Source organism: Drosophila hydei, unplaced genomic scaffold (assembly GCF_003285905.1).
Source record: "Drosophila hydei strain 15085-1641.00,03,60 unplaced genomic scaffold, DhydRS2 tig00000060-arrow-pilon, whole genome shotgun sequence".
Classification (NCBI taxonomy): domain Eukaryota; kingdom Metazoa; phylum Arthropoda; class Insecta; order Diptera; family Drosophilidae; genus Drosophila; species Drosophila hydei.
Window position 1 is genome coordinate 5,692,772 of NW_022045656.1, and position 19,075 is coordinate 5,711,846.

At 41.0% G+C, this 19,075-nt stretch overlaps 5 protein-coding genes across 31 annotated transcripts; 3 read left to right on the plus strand and 2 right to left on the minus strand.

Annotated features, from left to right (window-relative positions):
- Nucleotides 1-228: 228 nt before the first annotated feature.
- Nucleotides 229-8,302, minus strand: LOC111592947 (resistance to inhibitors of cholinesterase protein 3). 25 transcript variants are annotated; one of them, XM_023305495.2, is made up of 12 exons: nucleotides 8,208-8,301; nucleotides 6,414-6,823; nucleotides 6,174-6,290; nucleotides 5,831-5,985; nucleotides 4,041-4,184; nucleotides 3,856-3,982; nucleotides 3,647-3,667; nucleotides 1,892-2,010; nucleotides 1,353-1,538; nucleotides 1,147-1,239; nucleotides 869-1,018; nucleotides 229-811 (listed from the first exon to the last, which is right to left on the minus strand). In XM_023305495.2, exons 2-12 carry the CDS (start codon nucleotides 6,616-6,618, stop codon nucleotides 677-679), a joined length of 1,452 nt encoding a protein of 483 aa, XP_023161263.2. In that variant the 5' UTR covers nucleotides 6,619-6,823; nucleotides 8,208-8,301; the 3' UTR covers nucleotides 229-676. The 25 variants fall into 25 exon arrangements, 23 of the variants coding, with proteins under 23 accessions (XP_023161263.2, XP_023161254.2, XP_023161196.2 ...); XM_023305486.2 differs by having other exon boundaries at nucleotides 1,892-2,028; XM_023305428.2 differs by lacking the exon at nucleotides 1,892-2,010 and adding an exon at nucleotides 2,920-3,203.
- A 310-nt stretch (nucleotides 8,303-8,612) lies between these two features.
- On the plus strand, nucleotides 8,613-12,592 carry LOC111592872 (cyclin-Q). 2 transcript variants are annotated; one of them, XM_023305330.2, is made up of 5 exons: nucleotides 8,613-8,756; nucleotides 11,520-11,658; nucleotides 11,744-11,888; nucleotides 11,950-12,171; nucleotides 12,241-12,592. In XM_023305330.2, exons 2-5 carry the CDS (start codon nucleotides 11,576-11,578, stop codon nucleotides 12,568-12,570), a joined length of 780 nt encoding a protein of 259 aa, XP_023161098.1. In that variant the 5' UTR covers nucleotides 8,613-8,756; nucleotides 11,520-11,575; the 3' UTR covers nucleotides 12,571-12,592. The 2 variants fall into 2 exon arrangements, with proteins under 2 accessions (XP_023161098.1, XP_023161093.1); XM_023305325.2 differs by lacking the exon at nucleotides 8,613-8,756 and having other exon boundaries at nucleotides 11,417-11,658.
- On the plus strand, nucleotides 8,890-10,849 carry LOC111592863 (E3 ubiquitin-protein ligase RMND5A). Its single transcript, XM_023305312.2, has one exon. The coding sequence runs from the start codon at nucleotides 9,078-9,080 to the stop codon at nucleotides 10,461-10,463; it is 1,386 nt and encodes a 461-aa protein (XP_023161080.2). The 5' UTR covers nucleotides 8,890-9,077; the 3' UTR covers nucleotides 10,464-10,849.
- Nucleotides 12,593-12,711: 119 nt separating the features above from the next.
- LOC111592850 (U2 snRNP-associated SURP motif-containing protein) lies at nucleotides 12,712-16,301 on the minus strand. Of its 2 annotated transcripts, none has more exons than XM_023305300.2 (12): nucleotides 16,190-16,301; nucleotides 16,077-16,136; nucleotides 15,967-16,023; nucleotides 15,622-15,908; nucleotides 14,970-15,561; nucleotides 14,865-14,908; nucleotides 14,473-14,805; nucleotides 14,167-14,409; nucleotides 13,925-14,108; nucleotides 13,619-13,859; nucleotides 13,181-13,557; nucleotides 12,712-13,117 (listed from the first exon to the last, which is right to left on the minus strand). In XM_023305300.2, exons 1-12 carry the CDS (start codon nucleotides 16,193-16,195, stop codon nucleotides 12,725-12,727), a joined length of 2,817 nt encoding a protein of 938 aa, XP_023161068.1. In that variant the 5' UTR covers nucleotides 16,196-16,301; the 3' UTR covers nucleotides 12,712-12,724. The 2 variants fall into 2 exon arrangements, with proteins under 2 accessions (XP_023161068.1, XP_023161059.1); XM_023305291.2 differs by having other exon boundaries at nucleotides 13,619-13,871.
- Nucleotides 16,302-16,705: 404 nt separating this feature from the next.
- Nucleotides 16,706-18,914, plus strand: LOC111593327 (transcription factor grauzone). Its single transcript, XM_023306039.2, has 5 exons — nucleotides 16,706-16,971; nucleotides 17,032-17,777; nucleotides 17,843-18,052; nucleotides 18,112-18,487; nucleotides 18,546-18,914. The coding sequence occupies exons 1-5, from the start codon at nucleotides 16,825-16,827 to the stop codon at nucleotides 18,783-18,785; spliced, it is 1,719 nt and encodes a 572-aa protein (XP_023161807.1). The 5' UTR covers nucleotides 16,706-16,824; the 3' UTR covers nucleotides 18,786-18,914.
- The last annotated feature ends 161 nt before the right edge of the window (nucleotides 18,915-19,075 follow it).

Sequence of the window (19,075 nt, forward strand, 5' to 3'; positions counted from 1 at the left end):
TACTTTTTTTCGAATAGGAGAATACTTTAATAAAAGAATCCGTTTCAAATCATGATTAAAATTTATTTTCATTTTACACATATTCATTTTAAATTAAATTCACAAAACACTGTGCTACTAAAATTATTCATGTTTTTAATGAGGTGCAATCGAACTTTATAATATGGATTCTATGGAGGATGTAATTGATGTCGAAAATAATTGTTTACAATCTTTGTTTGACTTGAAGAGTGAATATGCTTTAGTGCTTAAATCGATGGCGGTAGACTAGTTTAATTTGCATTTCAACTAAAAATATACACGTAATTTAATTAGGAGGTATGAATATCCATTAAATGAATTCTTTTGGCATACATTAAGATGTTCAATTGACCGAACAGATGCAGAGATGCAAAGCAAAAACAAAAACAAACCAAACGGATTTCGAGAATAAAATCGGTATCAAAACACACAATACATCTATTGCATATATATATACGCATACATATATATATATACAAATCAAATGCCAAATCACTAAACGGGTTTTGCTCTGTTTAATCAGTCCATAACATTCGCGCTTAACTTTCACTCATATCCTCAATCGTGTGTTGTCTGTTTTCAAATAAGCTTGAAAATATGCATATATATATACATATATATATATAGCCTGCATTCTATATGTATGCGAGACTTTTTACTGCTCGTCGTGTCCAATAATTTCAATGTCATCAGCCAAGGGACTCTCGATTTCCTGTTTGTTGTTGCTACCATTTTGTTGATTTGCATCCAAATTAATCAATGATAAGGTCATCTTGCTGCTGAGTATGACCTGCGATCGAAAAGCAATTTGAAGACTTTTTAATGACATAAAGCCAGCGATGCTTACGGCCGGCTCCTCAGATGATCCATTCAGCTCAGAGTCGTAGACCTCTTCGCGCTTCGTTTGCGAATCGGCGACCAGAATTTGCGAGTCGTGGGCCAAGGCGCCTTCCAAGTAAATGGACTGCGGCTCAGGTAAATTCTCTTCCAATTTGGACTGCAATGGAGGAAGATTTCAATTAGCTACAGATGGAGGATTTTGGGATTGTTGCGGATGCTTCAAAGTGTTTCGCTGCTTGGAACTTTCTTTGACTGCGGCAGGGGCGAGCGGAGCGAGCCACTTACATGTTCACTGGATGCGCGATAAACAGGTGTTGGAGGGCGTCCGGTCCACCTGTGACCGCCCTCACAACTGGCTGTCAGCTCCATGCCAAGAACCTGCATCTCAGCAACGTGCACAAACACACACACATACATACATACATATATATATATGTACATATATTAAATATATTTTAATATTAGCGAATTTCAAGTCTGTTTTCTTTTACCGTCATTTCACGCTCAGCGCTGATGTCGCGTCTCTTCCTCTGCTGCTGCTGCTGTTGTTGTTGTTGTTGTTGTTGATTGGTGTTGCTCGACTTGGTGATACCCTGCTGGTCGCCAGCTGTATGCCCGTTGGAAATGTTTTGGTTTTCTACATTTGTCAAATTCGTTTTTTCGATGTCGTCTGGTTGCTGTTCGAAGACAATTTTCGAAAATTAATTTCTGAATCGAGCGAGCTCAAGCGTATTCAAAAGAGAAAACAAACGAATTGAGCATTTCATATAAATTTATATTTATATATGCTTGAGCTCAGCTTGAAGAAAAACAGTTAACAATTGGTTAAATTAATAGATTAAACGACTAGAATTAGTTTAAACAATAGCAATATTTACTCAAACGCAAAGTTCTCAATGCTTCGGTTACTTGGCTGGGTTAAAAAAAATATAAACAAAAAGTTAAACACAATTAACAAAATAAAGATAAAAAATTAAGAGTTAAGTAAAAACTTTCAACGATTGCTGCGGGCCCATTTGACGGCGCTAACCTTATTCGAATCAGTTTCAATTTCAGTTTCAATTTCAGTTTCAGTTTCAGTTTCAGTTTCGATCCTCGCCCCTCGCACGTCTCGCACGTTCAATTGCTCATCGGCAGCGTCTATAAGACCTTGTATAGCCGTTACAACTAATTGGTAATTTGTGATTTGTTGATTTGGTTTCAAATGGAGAGAGATATACACGTGGGTTACATGAAAACGAAGAATTAGATTTGCTTCTGGCTCGCGACTTTCGCATGTTTCAAATGAATTGTGATTTGTGATTTGGCATGATGAAAAGATCAGATCATTCACATAGCTCATATATATGTGTATATAAGTTTTATTCCAAGCTCATTTTCATTTTTATAAAATATGTCCCCGTCATATACATTTCATTTGATAAAGTAGTGGAAAGATAGAGACAGAGAGAGGCAGCTACGATTCATGTGTTAGATAAACGTTAGTTGTGGTTGGTTAATATGGCTAGAGTTTGGCATGCCGATCACAGACGAGCAGAAGTTAGTAAGACAACAAAGAGAGAGAGAGAGAGGGGAGGCCTAAACATGCAACAGCAACAGAGAGAATACTGAATGAGGCAAGGCCAAAAGGCATGCAACTCAAGAGCTCAACTGACTAATGCAACTGGCGAACAGCTGCAGCTACAGGTGTAGGCACAGGTGTAGGTACAATCTCTAGAAATCAAAATTAGCAACGAACTCATGACTTGTACTTAGTTTGGTCTATTCTCTGTGATCTGATAGTGACTAAATGTTGGGCTTGCTTTAGAAATTTGGCTGCCGCTTGAGAAACTTCATAGCAATCATCTTGAATAATAAATGAGAATACAAAAGAATATATATATATGTGTAGGTAGAGGCACAGGCGTATGTCTACATAATGTCGAGAGTCAACTAAAGATGTAAAGACTGTGCGTGTGTGTGTGTGTGTGAATGGAGTCAATGGATAGTAGTGGGGGGAGCGGGAGCGAGTGGCGGTTGGGGGCACCAATTCCGGCTAGCTACTGTGTGGATGCTAACCTTGGCCTCATACTGATCGGTGTTCATTTCGGCAATCAGCTTTGCCATCTCGCGTTCGGTATCCTCGAGCTTCTTGCGTAACTTTTCAATTTCCATCAGTTGCTCCGTTTCCTTATTGAACAACGCCTTCTCCGCCTCGGCCAGGGACTTGGGCGCATGGCACTGCTGCTGATGGGCCTTCAGGTTGCTCGACAGATTCGTGGCCAGCTCCGTGGCCGACAAGGTGGCCTTGTACAGTTCCTTGTCGTTCTGCCTGCCATTGGCCGCTGCAGCCGTTGCAGTTCCTAAAAAGTGGTCGTAGGAGTTGCTTTAACTAACAGTTATGTTGATTGAGGCAAGGACAACGAAACAGCATTCATCATTTATATACAGCAAATAATAAGTGATTAAGAATAAGAGAAAACAAAAATAAAAACAAAAACTGTGTACTTTCCGTGTTCGTATGAACATTTTGCTCTAACTACTGAAATGTTTGTGGTTCGGTTGTGGCTCTGGTTATGGCTAGTGTATTAGTAGACGCTTAAATACATACACACATACAAACAACACAAATTGATTGAATGACTGACTGACTGACTGATGCATTCGGCTGGCTGCTGAGCCAACTGACGAGGACATATCTTACAAAACTGAACGGAGCAAACAAAGAGATCTCGCATCACATGTCTGCACAGAGCCCAGGCCCTGCTTAAAGATCAATATTAAATCATAAGTACAGCTAGCTTACTTGTCTGATGTTCACGCCAACCTTTGCGCAATGCAGCAAAATACAAAATTCCAAAAAAATAAACAAAAACAATGAACGATTCGGTTAGCTTTGATTATGAGTTAAGTGCGTGTGCTTGTCTATGTGTGAGTGTGCGTGTGTGTGTGCGTGTGTGTGTGTGCAACTGGAAGAAGTCTATCCAAGATCCATATACTCTAGCTGCAACTTACCCAGCTTGGTGCCACTCAAATCCTCCACCTGACTGTGATTCTGCTGCTCGAAGACATCTCGACGGAAGCTGGGATCCGCCGGAGCGGCTCCATAAGGCGCATTCGGCACTTGTTTCTTGAAGACAATCTGCAACAACAACAATTGTGAGTGAGTCTTGGAGCTGTGCGCCGCACAAGTTTCGCACCTTCATAATCGTATAGCCGAAGAAGACCACAATTCCGATCGTGTAGAGCGGCATCAGGAAGCCCATGCTGCTGCCTGCCCGCTGCTGTGGCTGGTGGAAGGCGCCCGCTCCCATTGGCGGTCGCATGCCCGGAATGGGGCCAGGCTGATGTGAATAGGAAAGAAGATAAGTTGGCTTAGGGACTCAGTGAACAACTTTAATTCCAGCTTGAAACTATCTTTAATAAAATATGTTTAGATAGAGTTCTTATAGATGCTAAGAACTATTATATATTTTCTGTAAGGCTCTATATAAAATTTAACAGCTATAAAAACTAAAAACAAATAAATTCCATTCAAATTGTTAAACTTTTTTAGCTTTGTTTATATATCTTAAAGACTTTTTATACAATGTGTTCCTTTTAGAGTTTCTTAATTTTGATTCAGCAATCCTTTTTCAGTGGTTAATCCATATAACCGCTGATAGTTGCTTCTTATTGCATTTGGCTTGACATTTTATTGGTAATAGAACTACACCAGAATAACACTTGTAAGTTTTATTTATCAAGCTAATGATTCAGTTCGTCAAACTAATCATGCACTTCATACGAAGCATATTTTTAGTTGAATATATATACGTAACTAGGCCGAATTGTCGCATTTAAAATGAGAATCACTCAGAAGCTATTAACAAAAAAAAACATTACAACCAACGTAAATTACTGTTTGTCATTGGACCACATCTGTTCATAAATGATGATAATGGTTCTGATGACTCATACTTAAACATTAATGTCATTAAATGTTCTACCTGACCAAGTTTATTTTATTGATATTTAAAAAGCATTTCTTTAATTTATTATAATTTAAACTTCTTCAGGTCTAAAAAATAAAAGCACCTAAAATAAAAAATCACATACCATCATAGATTAATATACCCCTAACTTTCAAATGAAAATATTCAAATTTATTACATTTAACGCTAGATATTTTTTAAAAACATATATATTTTATATAACTTATCAAAACATCCAAAAATCTCGGATATACAATATATCGTGTATTCCAATAAGAAAACATCACGCTTATAACTTTTCTTATAAAAAGCGACACCTACATCTCATAGGAAAAAAATCTAGTCAAAAACATCCTTATTCTTATTAGAATGCGCGCCATATTGGTTAGCAAGAGCGTTGAGCCCTTCTCCCTCTATCAGTTGTGATTAGCATAACTATTTGCAACAATTTGTCATAGAAATCACAAGTCGTCAATCATAATTTTGTAAAATTCATGTATTCTTCTGCAATTATCTAACTTGATTGTTTATCAACATGAAATTGTGTTTGCCATGATGCAGAGCTGTGCATATATGTTAAAGGTCGACGCCGCTGGCAGCGCTACAGCTCGGTACTTGGCTAATGGAACAAATGGATGCGCGGGCAGGTGGCGCATTAGATTTGGCACAAGTTCAATTTGAACAATATTTTATTTTATTTCTTTTTCTGCCTTTCTTTTTTTCTTGTTCCTCATCCCACTCTTCCTTTACGGTGGCTTTTGTATATAATTTCTTTCGCCTGTCTTTTGCCTTCAATTTGCGTGCAGTGTCATAAAAACAAAACCCAAATCCAAATAAAATAAACGTGTCTATTTATAGCACCTGCCCGATGTCTCATGCCCAGAGCTTTTCCCCCTTTTGCCCAAATGCCGAACGACGACGAATCTTTGCAGCGAGCTGCAAAACCAATTTCGAAGTCGAAATTCGAAGTCGAAGTCGAAGTCGAAGTCGAAGTGGCAGTCGAAGTCAAAACTCACCCGTCCGTCAACGATGCGCGGCGGTGGATTACTCGGCGAACTCTTGCGCTCCACTATGGGCACGGTGGGCGTGGCGGGTATTGCACGCCCACGCTCCCGCATTGCCTGATATATGGACTCCGGATGCAGGTGGGCGGGCCGTTCCTGACGTAGACCTACAGCAAATAGATCTCGATTAATAAAACTTGCATCGATTCGAGTCAACAAGTAGCAGAAGCAATGGGATATAAAACACAGAGACGTTAGACGTTAGTTGCAGCTATTGAATATGCCGTTAGATCAAACGTTAATTAAAGCAGAAACGAAACAAACAATAAAACGGTTCCTAAACTCTTGCACCTACTTATTTCGCCCGTGTAGAAATTGATCTGCTTGCGATACAAATGGGGGCCGAATGGCTCGACGGCTGGCTTGGAGGCGTTCATGAACTGCTCTCTGTCAAGCACGACATCACAACAACCTGGTCAACAACAACACCAACACCAGCAACAACAACACAGACACACGTTTACAATATTCAAACAAAAATAAATAAATTTAAAATAAATTATAAAAAGGTTCAGCTGAATTGATCAAGACTCACCGCCTGGTACGCCCCGTTGGGGCTGATCCTTGAAGCTTGGCTTGGGCGGCGTGCCGCCAAACATCATGGGATGGAATACCTTTGGCCATAGGATGGCCACGCAGCCGACCACAGTGACCAGCGCAATGACGCCCATCTTCTTGGGCGACATGCTCTCCTCGGTGGCAGCGCGTGGCTGCTTCTGCTTGGCGGATGCTGTGGACATGTTGCTGGCGCACTTCGCTCTAATGCTCTTCCAGTTGCGTATCCAGTCGTGAATATATCTATATACCTGATACTGCAGTTGTGTCTTAGTTTTAGTTTGTTCGATTCCTTGAGGTTAGCTTTGGCGTTGGCTCATTTTTGTTACGTTTTATGTTATTTATTTAGTTTTTTTCCCTAGTCGATTTTTAGTTCTATTATTGCATTATCTGAAAAGAACCCACCATATATATAAACATATATATATAAATATATATATATACATGATATATTTATATAATTTTATATAATTCCACTTGGAGCACTTTGTCACTTTGTCGCGTCACAATTAAATTGTATTTCAATTTTAATATTTCAGCAATAAAAATTATTTTATTTTTATTACATAAATAGCAGTCCCGATTATTTTATTTTTAGCGCTCGCACTTTTCAGATTTGTGTTTGGCTGTCTCATAATTCTTGTTCTGCCGTGAACCATAAATAATGCATTTAAATTTTTAGCACAATTTTCATAACTTTTTCTTTTACAATCAACAAAACCAAATCAAAATAAATGCAAAAATAAAAACAAATATCATAAATTAAAATGATGGTTCACTGAGGACGGCGACGACAACGACTGCGACGACTGCTTACGCAAAGCTCCAATGTTATTGCCGAACTGGCCAAGCAAAATTTTGAAACTATTAGCGAATTTTTAAAAACAGCATCACGATCACGACATGGACGACGACGACGACGAGTCGCTCGTTGTGGGCATTCATAAGGCACACAGTCGGCCATAATTTGGGTGTTTGTCTGTTATTTTTGCCGCATTTGCCGCCAGTTGTTGGCTAAAAACTAAAATATAACGAATACGACAAAATAATTTGCAATATGTTCGGCCTGTATTTTGACAGCTCACCTCCTCTCGCTCACACACTCTCTCTATCTATTTCCTGCCGCCACCCGCTCGTCGCTCTCACTCTCTCAACTGCCCAGACGGAATTTTCATAGTTACAAACATATTGCATATATAAGTAGAAATGTCTGTATGCACATAACTACATTTGTTATTGTTTGTTTTCACATTTACTATCATTTTCATCGCACGCTCTCTGGACATGCAGACATACATACACACTCACTCACATATATATACAGTTTTTTTCTCGCATCTCTCTTTAACAATTTTCATTTCGATTTCGAGCCCATTGACTAGTGAAAGTGCTCTATGTGCAATAAAGTAAAGGTAGATATACATAAGTTTTCCTTTTTGCTCGTTTGCCATTGTATTTACTCTACTTAGCGAGTCGCACAGCAAAGCTAAATATTTTTAAATACTTTGTGTGCTTTGGGTTATTTATTAGTGTGGTCAAGAAGTGACATTCCGTTGTCCATGTCCAGCACTCACATTAGTTATTTTTAGAGTCACGGGCATTGTAACAAGTCAATGTCGCACAAATCACAAAAGTTTTCATCATTTATTTATAAATACACAAAAATTTGTTGCGCTTGGCCTGTGACTGATTTTATGCAATTGTATTGATGAGAACTTCCATTAATTAGGCAATGTCCAATGATCACATTATCATTATATACGCACAAAATTACCTTAATTTAAATTAAACATTCGAAAACTCTTAAATACTAAATTCAAACTACGTGTTTGTCGTTATGAAGTGTGTTCGAAAAATCAATATAAATTAGACGATATCTATTGGCATGCCGCCACAGCTTATCGAATTGAGGAACAGTGCTGTAAAACATTTGGGCAAAGCTTTGTATTATACTAATTATACATGAAAACATTTAATTTATATATAAATGTAATATACTATAATGTTAATTCAAATTGGTTTAAAGGCGTTCTTACATTGTAAGCATCATAATGAAATGAAAAACATTAAAAAAAAACTTTACCACGTTAGAATGGTTAAGTGTGTCGGCAAAGCAGGGTTCGGACATGCTTTTATAATAGAATTGGGCTCCACTGGGTATGCAAGCCTTTAGCAATTTTTGGCAGCCCTGGCATCTGCACTCGGCCGGCTTAAATGTCAACGCGTGCTTAACTTGTGTACATTACTAAATAATGAAATAATTCAATAGAGATTTATCAACAAAATAGCAACATAGCAATTAATTGAACTACAACAATTTTTGGTAAGTTGAAATTCTAAGATTATTGTATACATAAATATTTCGTCAATGTGTCGCGTCTAATATTGAAAACAGCTGTTCTGTTAACCAGAGCTGCCATCTTGTGGTGTGAAAAAATAAAGTGCTTGTGTAAATTACAACCTGCAAGGCAACTCTGGTAGTGATGGTGCTCTTCTTTGTGTTATTATTGTAGACAAAGCCAAAATAAAATTAAAAATTTCCTAATAAATTATTGTTTGTCCATTAAAATTGGAATAAAATCGGAACTTCGCCCAAAGGAATAGCGAATAAAAGCTCTGTAAATTGCATTTCACTGAAAATCTAATGCGCGCTGTTGATTGGCGTCGCTCCAAATTTACCAAATTAATTGTTGAGCCGCAGACGGAAGTGGACATAATGGACGACGAGGCTATTGTGACTGTTGAAAAAGAGCTGGATCGCGTTGTGAGTAAGTTGGAGCAACTCCACGAAATTGCGTCGGCCGAAATCGGAGATGTTGCATCGCTCATGTCGGAGCTGGTAAATGTGTTGGGCAATGCAGGACAAATGCTGGTCACCACGCTCAATACAGGCACACAAATGAACGCGCCAGGTACTGGCAGCACAGACGATCCAATGGACGACGCCGTGAACATGCAAGTGGAGACAGAGCCAGCCGCTCCGCAGCGTCTCACCGATAGCCAGATGGAAATAATAAGAGAAGCCATATCCAAATGCAATGTTCGCGTCCAGAAACTGTCGACGGAACATCGCGACTCTCATGGATCTGTTTCAAAGATTGGCAAGGCAATTGATCGCAACTTCAGCTCTGACTTCAGCTCGACAATGCGCGTGGACGCGCTGCAGGACAAGGACAACTTAATGCTGCTGAACAAGGCCATTGCCAAGCATTACTGCCGTCAGGGTATGGACGACGTGGCACGCATACTAATCAAAGAGTGCAAAATGAGTGAGAACGATGCCCAGGACGTGTTTGACTCGGAGCGTGAGTTCGCTGAAATCTACAGCATCTGGATACAGATACAAAAGCGAGAGCTTAACGAAGCCCTCAAGTGGGCCATACGACACTCGAGCCAGCTGCTCGAACGGCACTCTCTCATCGAGTTCAGATTGCACCGCATGCGCTTCATGCAGCTGGTCTCATATGGCCTGGAGTCGCAGCACGAAGCCATCTTGTATGCTAGAAACCATTTTCAGAAGTTTGCCGTTCGCTACGAGCACGAGATTGCCAACTTAATGGCCAGCTTTATATATCTGCCCGGTGGTCTTGAGAAGACGCCCTATAAGATCTTTTTGGCCCAGGAAATGTGGACCGAGCTATCGTTCACATTTCTGAAAGACGCTTGCCAACTGCTGGGCATTAGCAAAAACTCGGCCCTCTCAGTGGTTGTAAACGCCGGCTGCACCGCACTACCTGCTTTGCTGAACATCAAGCAGGTAATGCAGTCACGCCAGGTGCTGACCATGTGGAATGGCTGTGACGAGCTGCCGATTGAGATAGATTTGCAGCCAGAGTTCCGGTTTCATTCGATTTTCGCCTGCCCGATTCTGAGGCAGCAAACCACTGAGGACAATCCACCGAAGAAGCTGACATGCGGCCATGTCATCTCGAACGATGCCTTGCACAAGCTCAGCAACGGGCATATTCTGAAGTGTCCCTATTGCCCCGTCGAACAGAATGCCGAGGAGGCCGTTCGTATTTACTTTTAATTGTAGTCCTTATATTATAAAACAATTAATCATAATAACATATACTATGTAATTAAATGTGAGCCTGCCAGATAGCGCGCTTAAAGCAGTTCGAGCGTGGACCAGAAGCGGAGCACCACGTGAAGATGAACGAAGGACGAAGGACGAAATGACTGGCTGACCTGACCGGGCGAATCAAAATGAGTTATTCATGTTGAATTTGGGCAGCTTTTTTCCTTAAATGTTATTTGCAATTGACAGCTCATCTAGATATGTTCTTTAGATAAATTGGTGAGGCGGATTCGAACTACTTGGAGCCGCAACTTGTACGAGTAATAATCCTAACCAGCCCATGTAAACCCCATTAGCTCTTAGTTATACACATAATAAATAAACATTTATCTCTAGTGCTGCATCTTTGTTTATAACTCGATTACTTCTCTCTTAGACTCTACATTTATTTAACTGCGTCGTAAGAGTTTAGCGATAACAAAAAACATTGTTTATCATTCGTTTTTGCGAAAAGTAAAATAGCACCACACGAGCGAATTCTTTGGGCAAAACGAAGCCAACAAATAATACAGGAAATCAAAGTTTTCCTCAATACGAAACTCTCATGTTGGTGCTATTATTTTTTCTCCCTTTGTATACATAAGTATAGTTTTTCTAAGACTCGAGAGTTGCGTTGACATAGACGACTCCTGTCTGGGAATTTGTCGCTTATTCTCTGCTGCTTCGGCTGAGTTCGAAGCTAAGATAACACAGAGCTGCCATTGGAAGGAAAAGAAATTGTACAATTTAGTCTTTTAATATTTCCACATGTTTATACACGGAAATACAGATATTCATAATGTTTACAACAGGCAATTCGTGTATAAAAATGTGCCCACTGTACGTTCGGTTGGTGAGCGTCGAACCGGTTTCGGATTTGATCGTGTCTCAGACAAATTTTCATCGGCTATGTTTTGCTTTGCGTCTGCAGTGCAGTTCAGCATTCGCAGGCAAACAGGTGATCGGTAGAGACACAGCAATCATATAATATATTGTGGTCTGCTTCTCTGTCTTTTCGCTGTTTAGTGAGTGGCCAACCAACTCGAAGATTGATCGCTGAGAAGCTTTACGGATAATATAAAATGAAAAACGTTTTGGATGTCATGTCGCTGCAGCAGCACGTGGAGACGAGCAAGGCACAAAATATGAAGCCAATTGATTATCGGTAAGTCAGTTGTCAGTGAACAGCTTCAATTACTGACATACAAATACTATCGATCCATATGCATATATATATATACATGTTTCAGGAAGTCCACGAAACCTGGTCTTGTGCCTCTGTACATTTTCGAGTGCGCAGCTAAGCTGAAGATGAAGCCGCTGACAGCCGCATGTGCCGCCATTGTCTACCACCGTTTCTTCAAGGAGGTCAAAGCAAGCGACTACGACGAGTTTGTGAGTGTCCGATTGTACCTTCTTGCTAGATGGAGTCTTTATGTGCGTGTTTCATATACAGCTAATAGCCGCCTCCTCACTATACTTGGCTGGAAAAATCAAAGACGACGATACTGTCAAAATACGCGATGTTATCAACGTGGCATACAGCACACTGAACCGCGGCAGTGCTCCGTTGGACTTGAACGACGAGTACTGGGCTATGCGTGATGCAATTGTCCAAGCCGAGCTATTGATAACACGTACCCTCAGTTTTGATCTAAACATTGATCTGGCACACAAGGTAAGCGTTGAATCCAATGTTGAGGCACCCGTTTAATTCATGCGCTTTCTCTTTTTGCTGGCCGTGCAGTACTTGCTGTACTACATGAAGACTCTGCAGGATTGGGTGGGCACGGATGTGTGGAACTCTGTGCCGATTGCCAAGACTGCCGCATCCTACCTTCAAGACTTTCACCATAGCTCAAACATATTGAAATACAAGCCCACCCACGTGGCCATCGGTTGTCTATCTCTGGCACTGCAAACATATGGTGTGCAGGTGCCGCTGACTGACGAGTCGGACGAGGCTTCCATGTGGTACAAGCCCCTGGTCAAGGATTTTACCAGAGAGAATCAATGGGAAATCATCGAAGACGTCATTGAAGTTTATAAGCATGAGGCATCCCTCAAGGCTAACTAGACTTCCAACATCATCATTGCCATCAAGAGCTGGCCCTTCGAGACCTACTCGCCATTCCCATACGATTTATTTATTTGCACTTATCCAAAAAAGTACATTGGCTGCTAACTGAATTACTGAATATATGAAAATTTTATTACAAATCTGGAAAACTTTAATGACGATGCTTGTGCTTGTGCTTGTCCGCCCGATGACGACCCGGCGATACGCTGCTGCGTCGATTCGAGCGTGAGCTATAGGACGAAGTCGTTGGTGACGGGGATCTCCGTGAGGAGCGACCTGAACGTTCCGAGTAGCGCTTGGGTGAGTCTGATTGACTTCTCGAACGATTGCGCTTGGCAGATCTTGAGCTGCGACTACTTTCGCCTCCGCTTTGTGGCGAATGGGATCGCTTGCGACTGGTGCGTAAGTTGGGGCTGGAGCGAGAGTTGCTACTGTAGTAAGAGCTAAGCGCATGCCTGGCATCAGGACTCTCACTGCGCTGCAAGCTTTTCGATTTCGTATGGATGTAGCTTAATGGTGAGTCCACAGAATCCGAAGGAGAATTCTATGGAGAAACATATTTTAAATTAGATAAATGAGCTAAGCAAAAGACTTGTTAGACACACACCCTTTTCAGCAAACGCTTGCGATAGTATTCAACCTGTTCGGGTAGCGACCAGCCTGGCTCCAGGCGTCTCTTTCCCGATTCTAATTCATCTTGATATTGCATGACTTTTACCTCGATTTCACGCAACTTTTGGCGCTTCTCATCGTTAAATTTTTGAGAGTTGTCTCCGTCGCTATCCTCATCTGAGCTGAAGAATTTTGGTGGATCTGGTGGATCGAGAGTATCCCATTTACTAGTGGTTATGGCCTGCGCCTCAACCTGTTGGGGATCAACCGTCTCCCACTTGGATGGTATAAAACCGGGCATTTTGGCTTGCGACTTTGTGTCTGTTGATTTTTGCACTTGCTCCATTGGCACACCATCCAAATCATCATCCACTGAAATTATTGTAATCAACATTATACATATAAAGCCGTATAGCATTTCATGAAGACTTACAGGGTACGCCATCGATCTCTTCATGATACTGTTCCCGCTTGGGTGTGTCTCGTTGTTGCGCAGCTACGGCTGATTCAGGTAGAACGAGCTTTAGAGCGCTCTTTAGCAAAGCAGCGCCATCAAGCGGCACACCATCCAAATCCTCATCGTCTTTTTCTTCTCCTGACAGTGGCGCACCGTCAATGTCCTCATCCAATGCCTCTTCAGAGCGCGATTCTTCTGCTTGGGCTGGCGAAGCGGACTGCAATGGAAACTATTTTTGTGCTGTTGATAATCCGTATTAAGATACATGCATACTATAGTTACCTGTCGACCTAAAAATATGGCGTGCAATTGTGATAAGAAATCCTTTGGGTAAATTGTCCACTCCTCCCAGGTGCGTATGACATTGCATACCCTCGTTTTGAAGCCCTCTGCCTTCAGGCGACTCTCTATAGCCAAATAATAGGTGTGAAGACTCTCAAAAATGTCCAACAATTGCTTTTCCACGCTGTAAACAAACAAAAATCAGTCAGGGCAATGGATTCCCTTTATGAACATGAACTTACGATTTACGAAAGAAGGATGCATTCGACACCTTCACAGTGCAGTTGTGCAATATATCTGAAACTAGATACAGCCTCGCGATCTTCTTCGAAGCCCGGGTCTTTTGGTTTGCCAATGATTCAGCGATGCACTCGCAAATTTCGTCGGCTGCATCAGCATGTTCTATGCAAAATATCATCGCATCTCCGATTCGTGCACGCTCTGGTGTCAAATGGCGGATTAGATCTTCCAGGCGATCGCGTTGTCTGCGTAATTAGATTCTTAGCATAAATAAATCATTTTGATTGATTACAAATAAACTTATTTACGCGTTCGACAATGCGCCTTTGTGTACGACGGGTGCATCGGGATCCACTACCAACTCATCGGGCATGCCTTGCGTGTAGAAATTAGCCACAGGAGGTTTCCACACTGGACCATCCTTGAACATTCGAAACTGCTGCTCTCGCCACTCGCTTGGTGTGTCGCCCTGCAACAGTGAATAGAGCTTCCAGCGATAGTAAATGTGCGCCGGACTCTCGTTGTCAAAGAGAAATGAAAAGAGCGGATTCTCCATTTCACGGCTCATAATCAGGGCTTCGAACATGGGGCCCTCACGTATTACGAACTCGATCATGCGATGTATAATATTCAATACAGATCTAAAATTGAGAACATACGATAGAAACCAATCTATTACATCGTTTTTAAGAACCCATACTTCTCGGTCGGTATGAATACTTTTACTACAGACTTGCTTAGAACCTGTACGTTAAAGAAATATGGTTAATATTTGATCATTTGGAGGGAAAAGTTGATTACTCACCCTCTCCATGTTCTCCTTGTCCTCAACAGTGTCATAGTCCTTGTAGTTTTTCTTGGGCAATGTATTCGCCTCGCTAGGTGGCGGCTGAGCATTAAAAGGCAGCCCCGAGGGGGGTGGCGGTAACGTGAGCTCTAGTAGTGCTTGCGGTGCAAAGATAGGGGTATTCATAATGGGCACTGTCTTACCCCAGCCCAAACGCATCTCATAGCCCATTATATAACGTCCATTTAGTGTGCGTAATGCGCGCTCAGCATCTTTGCGACTCATGTATGCTACAAATCCACAGTTTCGCCCACGCTGTTTCTCTTCCTCAGAACGTGGCCACATGATCTTAATGCTTGCTAGTGGACCATAGCGACCAAAAATTTCCATTAACTGTTGTTCGGATATCTTTGGATTCAAATTGCCTAAATACAGATTCGTTGTATTCGGATCGCCAGTGTCAAAGGAGCCTCCTGCATCTCGAGCATTGGCTGACTGAGACTGAGAGCTGGTCGGAGCTTGTTGCTGTTGCTGTGGCTGCTGCGACACTGGAGCACTTACTACTGCCATATGCTTGTATTTGTGCCGCTCTTCGCGCTCTTCTTGTATTCTGGAATAGAGATAAAGGATCCGTTTACAAAGTTGTTAATTCGATTGTCTTTCATCTTACTGTCTCAATTCCTCCTTGAAAAGCTCCAAATTGCTCTTTTTCTTCTCCTGATTCTTCTTTTTGAGAGGTGTTGGGTCCTTTTTAAGATCAGATGCCAAAAGTTTTGCATAATCCTCTGCTTTTTCAGAAGCACTCTTTTCCACAAGCTTCGATCCCGGCTTGTACAGTTTGCCTTTCTCACTTTTGTCCTCTCGCCTGGAGCCCGCATCGTAAGTACCCGCCTTTACCCACACTTTTGATGAGGCCGTTGGCGCTTCTTGAAACGTCTCCACAAACTCTTTAAACGCCTGAGCATAATAAAAAAAATTACAGGACGCTTCCATCATACAGTGCTTATTGACTCACATGTGCCGCAGCCGCCTCATCTTCCTTCTTTTTTTGTTCCTCTAATTCTTTTTTCGACTGAAACAAAATGTACTTAATAAAAATCACACAAATTAGTTTTAAGAACTTACCAATTGCCGCTTGGAAAATGTACCGACCGTAAAGGCCTCAAGCTTTTTTTCGCTGATGCGCTAAATTAAATGAAATGTAAACTAATTGCAAACAACATTTGTACCAATTTTACCTTCATTCTACTAAGCGCTCTTCCAATTTGCTATCATTAATCCTCTTATTTATGTTTTATAAATCAATTTTTCTTCTTTTCACTAATTTAATCGATGTCAATTCTAAATGTATATCGATATTTCTTTTAAAGTTGCCAGCTAGCGATTTTGAATTAAGCATGAAATGCACAAGCCGATAGTCAGTCTGTTGCTCGAATACATTTCAAATCTTGATTTACTAATAAAACGGAGGTACTATCTAAGCTTTATATGCAATTTTTTCAATAAGAATTATGTGAGTAATTAATTAATAATAGGCTTTATATTGTAAAACACAAGTAAAAAAGCCACAGCTTATTTTATAGGCCAAAAATTAATTAAGTATTTAAAAATTATTACTCTTTTAATAGCAGTTATGATTAAATTTCATATTAAAATTATACTAATTAATTCAATTATTCTTGTTTCCAAATAATTATCGTTTTAGTGTGTATCGTTAAATATCGATAAATTGATACGAAATCAACATCCCTAATCACAATTAACTTAATAAATTTTGTACAACAAAATAGACTGTGGTCGATTGCTGCCAGTGCGCGCAGACAGATCTCAATCGCTTGGCGCAGCGTAAAGAGCGTTAAAGGAAGTTGTTAAAATGGAACCACAAATTTGTAGGCTTTGCTTGCGTGGTTGTGGTTCCCAGATGTGCCTCCAAATCTTTAACACTGAAACAGGTGATGCAGGTGTTGAAGGTAACGTTCCAAATGTGGCTGAAATCCTACGCCAGCACTTTTGGTTTGAGGTAACATGCATAGATTATACATACTCCAATATACTGCTTATACTTACTTACTTTTAACAGGTCTTACCGAACGATGCAATATCAAAAGTTGTGTGCAATGTGTGCTGGACACAGGTGTCTGAGTTCCATCAGTTCTATGTATCGATACAAGAGGCACAGGTTATTTTTGCCAATGCGCCGAAATTCAAACAGGACCCTGATCCGGATATGATGAGTACGTCGTGGCCAGAGGAAGTTATGATGCCGGCTGAAGAGCTCACAGTAGATGGGGACGCAAATATCGATTGCACTAGCACTCAGGTTAACATAAATCCTTTAGACGAACTAGATCTGGAGATGTCGACGTATGTGCACGTAGGCACAGAAAGCAAGCCGGACATCAAACTGGAAAGACTCACTCCCGACGAATTTATGAGCCAATTAGACGATGTGGATATTATTGTTACACGAAGTGGTCGAAAGCGAAAACGTGATACCGAAACGATTGACAAGGAGAGAAGAGCCAAAGAAAAAAGGTCAGCGCAGTCCAAAAGCCACGAAAAGCGCAAATCTACCGTAAAGCGGACATTCAAGAAACAGCAGTGGCCACCATTTTGCAAAGAGGACGAAGACTTAATAAAGCGCTATGTCGTAATGGGCTGTGAGCTGTGCATTTTTCTGGCGGATGATTTCGACGGCATTCGAGATCATTTCAAAGATAAGCATCCAGATGAACGGCCCTATGTGAAATGCTGTGGGCGAAAGCTCAACAAACGGTGCCTAATTGTCGAGCATGCAAGACGCCACGAGAATCCTGAATATATCAAGTAAATGAGTACATATAGAATGCCACAAACATATTTCTGTATCGCACTTTACGTGCATTTTTCAGGTGCAATGACTGTGGGAAAGTGTTTGCCAATTCGAGCGTGTTACGCGCCCATTGGCTGGTGCACCACGTGCCCGACGAGGAATGCGACTTTCAGTGCGAAGAGTGCGGCAAGCGGTTCTCACGGCGCAATCTCCTCGAATTGCACAAGGGTTCACATGTGCCAGCCAACGAACGAAAGTTCATCTGTCCAGAGTGCCCCAAACACAATGCGTATGTAAAAAGATGAATCATTTAAGCTCAACTTATTAGTATGTCAACCATATTGTTAGCTTTGCCACTGAATACCACATGCAAGTTCACATAAGCATGCAGCACCGCAAGGCTGCGAACGTGTGCCATGTGTGCGGCAAAGAAATCAAGGATAAGGCTGTTTTCGAGAAGCACGTTCGGCTGCATTTCGAGGAAAGTGGGCCACGTATTAAATGCCCACGGCCCGACTGCGAGAGCTGGCTCAAGGACGAGGATAACTTGAAGCAGCATTTGAGACGTCACAACGACGAGGGTAAAACGTTCATCTGCTCCGAGTGTGGCAAGAGCTGCAAGAACTCGCGCGCTCTTATTGGACACAAACGCTATTCGCACTCAAATACAATCTACACCTGCGAGCAGTGCGGCAAAACCTTTAAAAAAGATATTAGCCTTAAGGTTTGTAATTTTAAATTCCATTATTTGCGAAGATATGTAATATATATTTCAATTACAGGAGCACATGGCTCAGCACACTGGAGAACCTTTATATAAATGCCCATTTTGTCCGCGAACATTCAACTCAAATGCTAATATGCACTCCCATAAAAAGCGAATGCATCCCAATGAATGGGATCACTGGCGTAAAACAAAAACGGGCAGCTCCCAAAAGGTGTTGCCCAGTGCTCAAGTCTCGCAAATGTTTAGAGAAGATACTGAAACGTTCGCCATTCCGAATATTTCGAATGTGTTTTGAAAGAGTTAGCAGACTTTCCCTACCCTGTTGTACATAAACTATTCTTCAGTGTATAAATAGATATGTATATACATATAAATATTTAAAGAACCAATGAATACAAATGTAATAAAACGAAATAGTGAAATACAACGTTACAGTTATTTTCTTTGGTGAAATTTTAAACAGCAACAGATTTTTAATACCTTATATGCTGTTAATTTATTACCAATTACTAATTCAAGTTTTCGTCCATATATTTTCTCTAGATAATGTTCTTCAGTTTTAACTTTCCTGCATCTTAAAAATTC

Bases quoted from the DNA above. Each gene is read 5' to 3' on its own strand.
- LOC111592947 (XM_023305428.2), bottom strand. From the start codon at position 6,618: ATGTCCACAGCATCCGCCAAGCAGAAGCAGCCACGCGCTGCCACCGAG. The intron at 3,204-3,646 runs GTAAGCTAGCTG...ACCACTTTTTAG, and splicing joins TTGGCGTGAACATCAGACAA to GAACTGCAACGGCTGCAGCG. The intron at 1,240-1,352 runs GTAAAAGAAAAC...GCTGAGATGCAG, and splicing joins GCGCTGAGCGTGAAATGACG to GTTCTTGGCATGGAGCTGAC.
- LOC111592863 (XM_023305312.2), top strand. From the start codon at position 9,078: ATGCGCGCTGTTGATTGGCGTCGCTCCAAATTTACCAAATTAATTGTT.
- LOC111592872 (XM_023305330.2), top strand. From the start codon at position 11,576: ATGAAAAACGTTTTGGATGTCATGTCGCTGCAGCAGCACGTGGAGACG. The intron at 11,659-11,743 runs GTAAGTCAGTTG...TACATGTTTCAG, and splicing joins ATGAAGCCAATTGATTATCG to GAAGTCCACGAAACCTGGTC. The intron at 11,889-11,949 runs GTGAGTGTCCGA...TTTCATATACAG, and splicing joins CAAGCGACTACGACGAGTTT to CTAATAGCCGCCTCCTCACT.
- LOC111592850 (XM_023305291.2), bottom strand. The intron at 15,562-15,621 runs GTAAGATGAAAG...TCTCTATTCCAG, and splicing joins TTCAAGGAGGAATTGAGACA to AATACAAGAAGAGCGCGAAG. The intron at 14,806-14,864 runs GTATGGGTTCTT...TCTCAATTTTAG, and splicing joins GTATTCATACCGACCGAGAA to ATCTGTATTGAATATTATAC.
- LOC111593327 (XM_023306039.2), top strand. From the start codon at position 16,825: ATGGAACCACAAATTTGTAGGCTTTGCTTGCGTGGTTGTGGTTCCCAG. The intron at 16,972-17,031 runs GTAACATGCATA...TACTTTTAACAG, and splicing joins GCCAGCACTTTTGGTTTGAG to GTCTTACCGAACGATGCAAT. The intron at 18,488-18,545 runs GTTTGTAATTTT...TTTCAATTACAG, and splicing joins AAAAAGATATTAGCCTTAAG to GAGCACATGGCTCAGCACAC.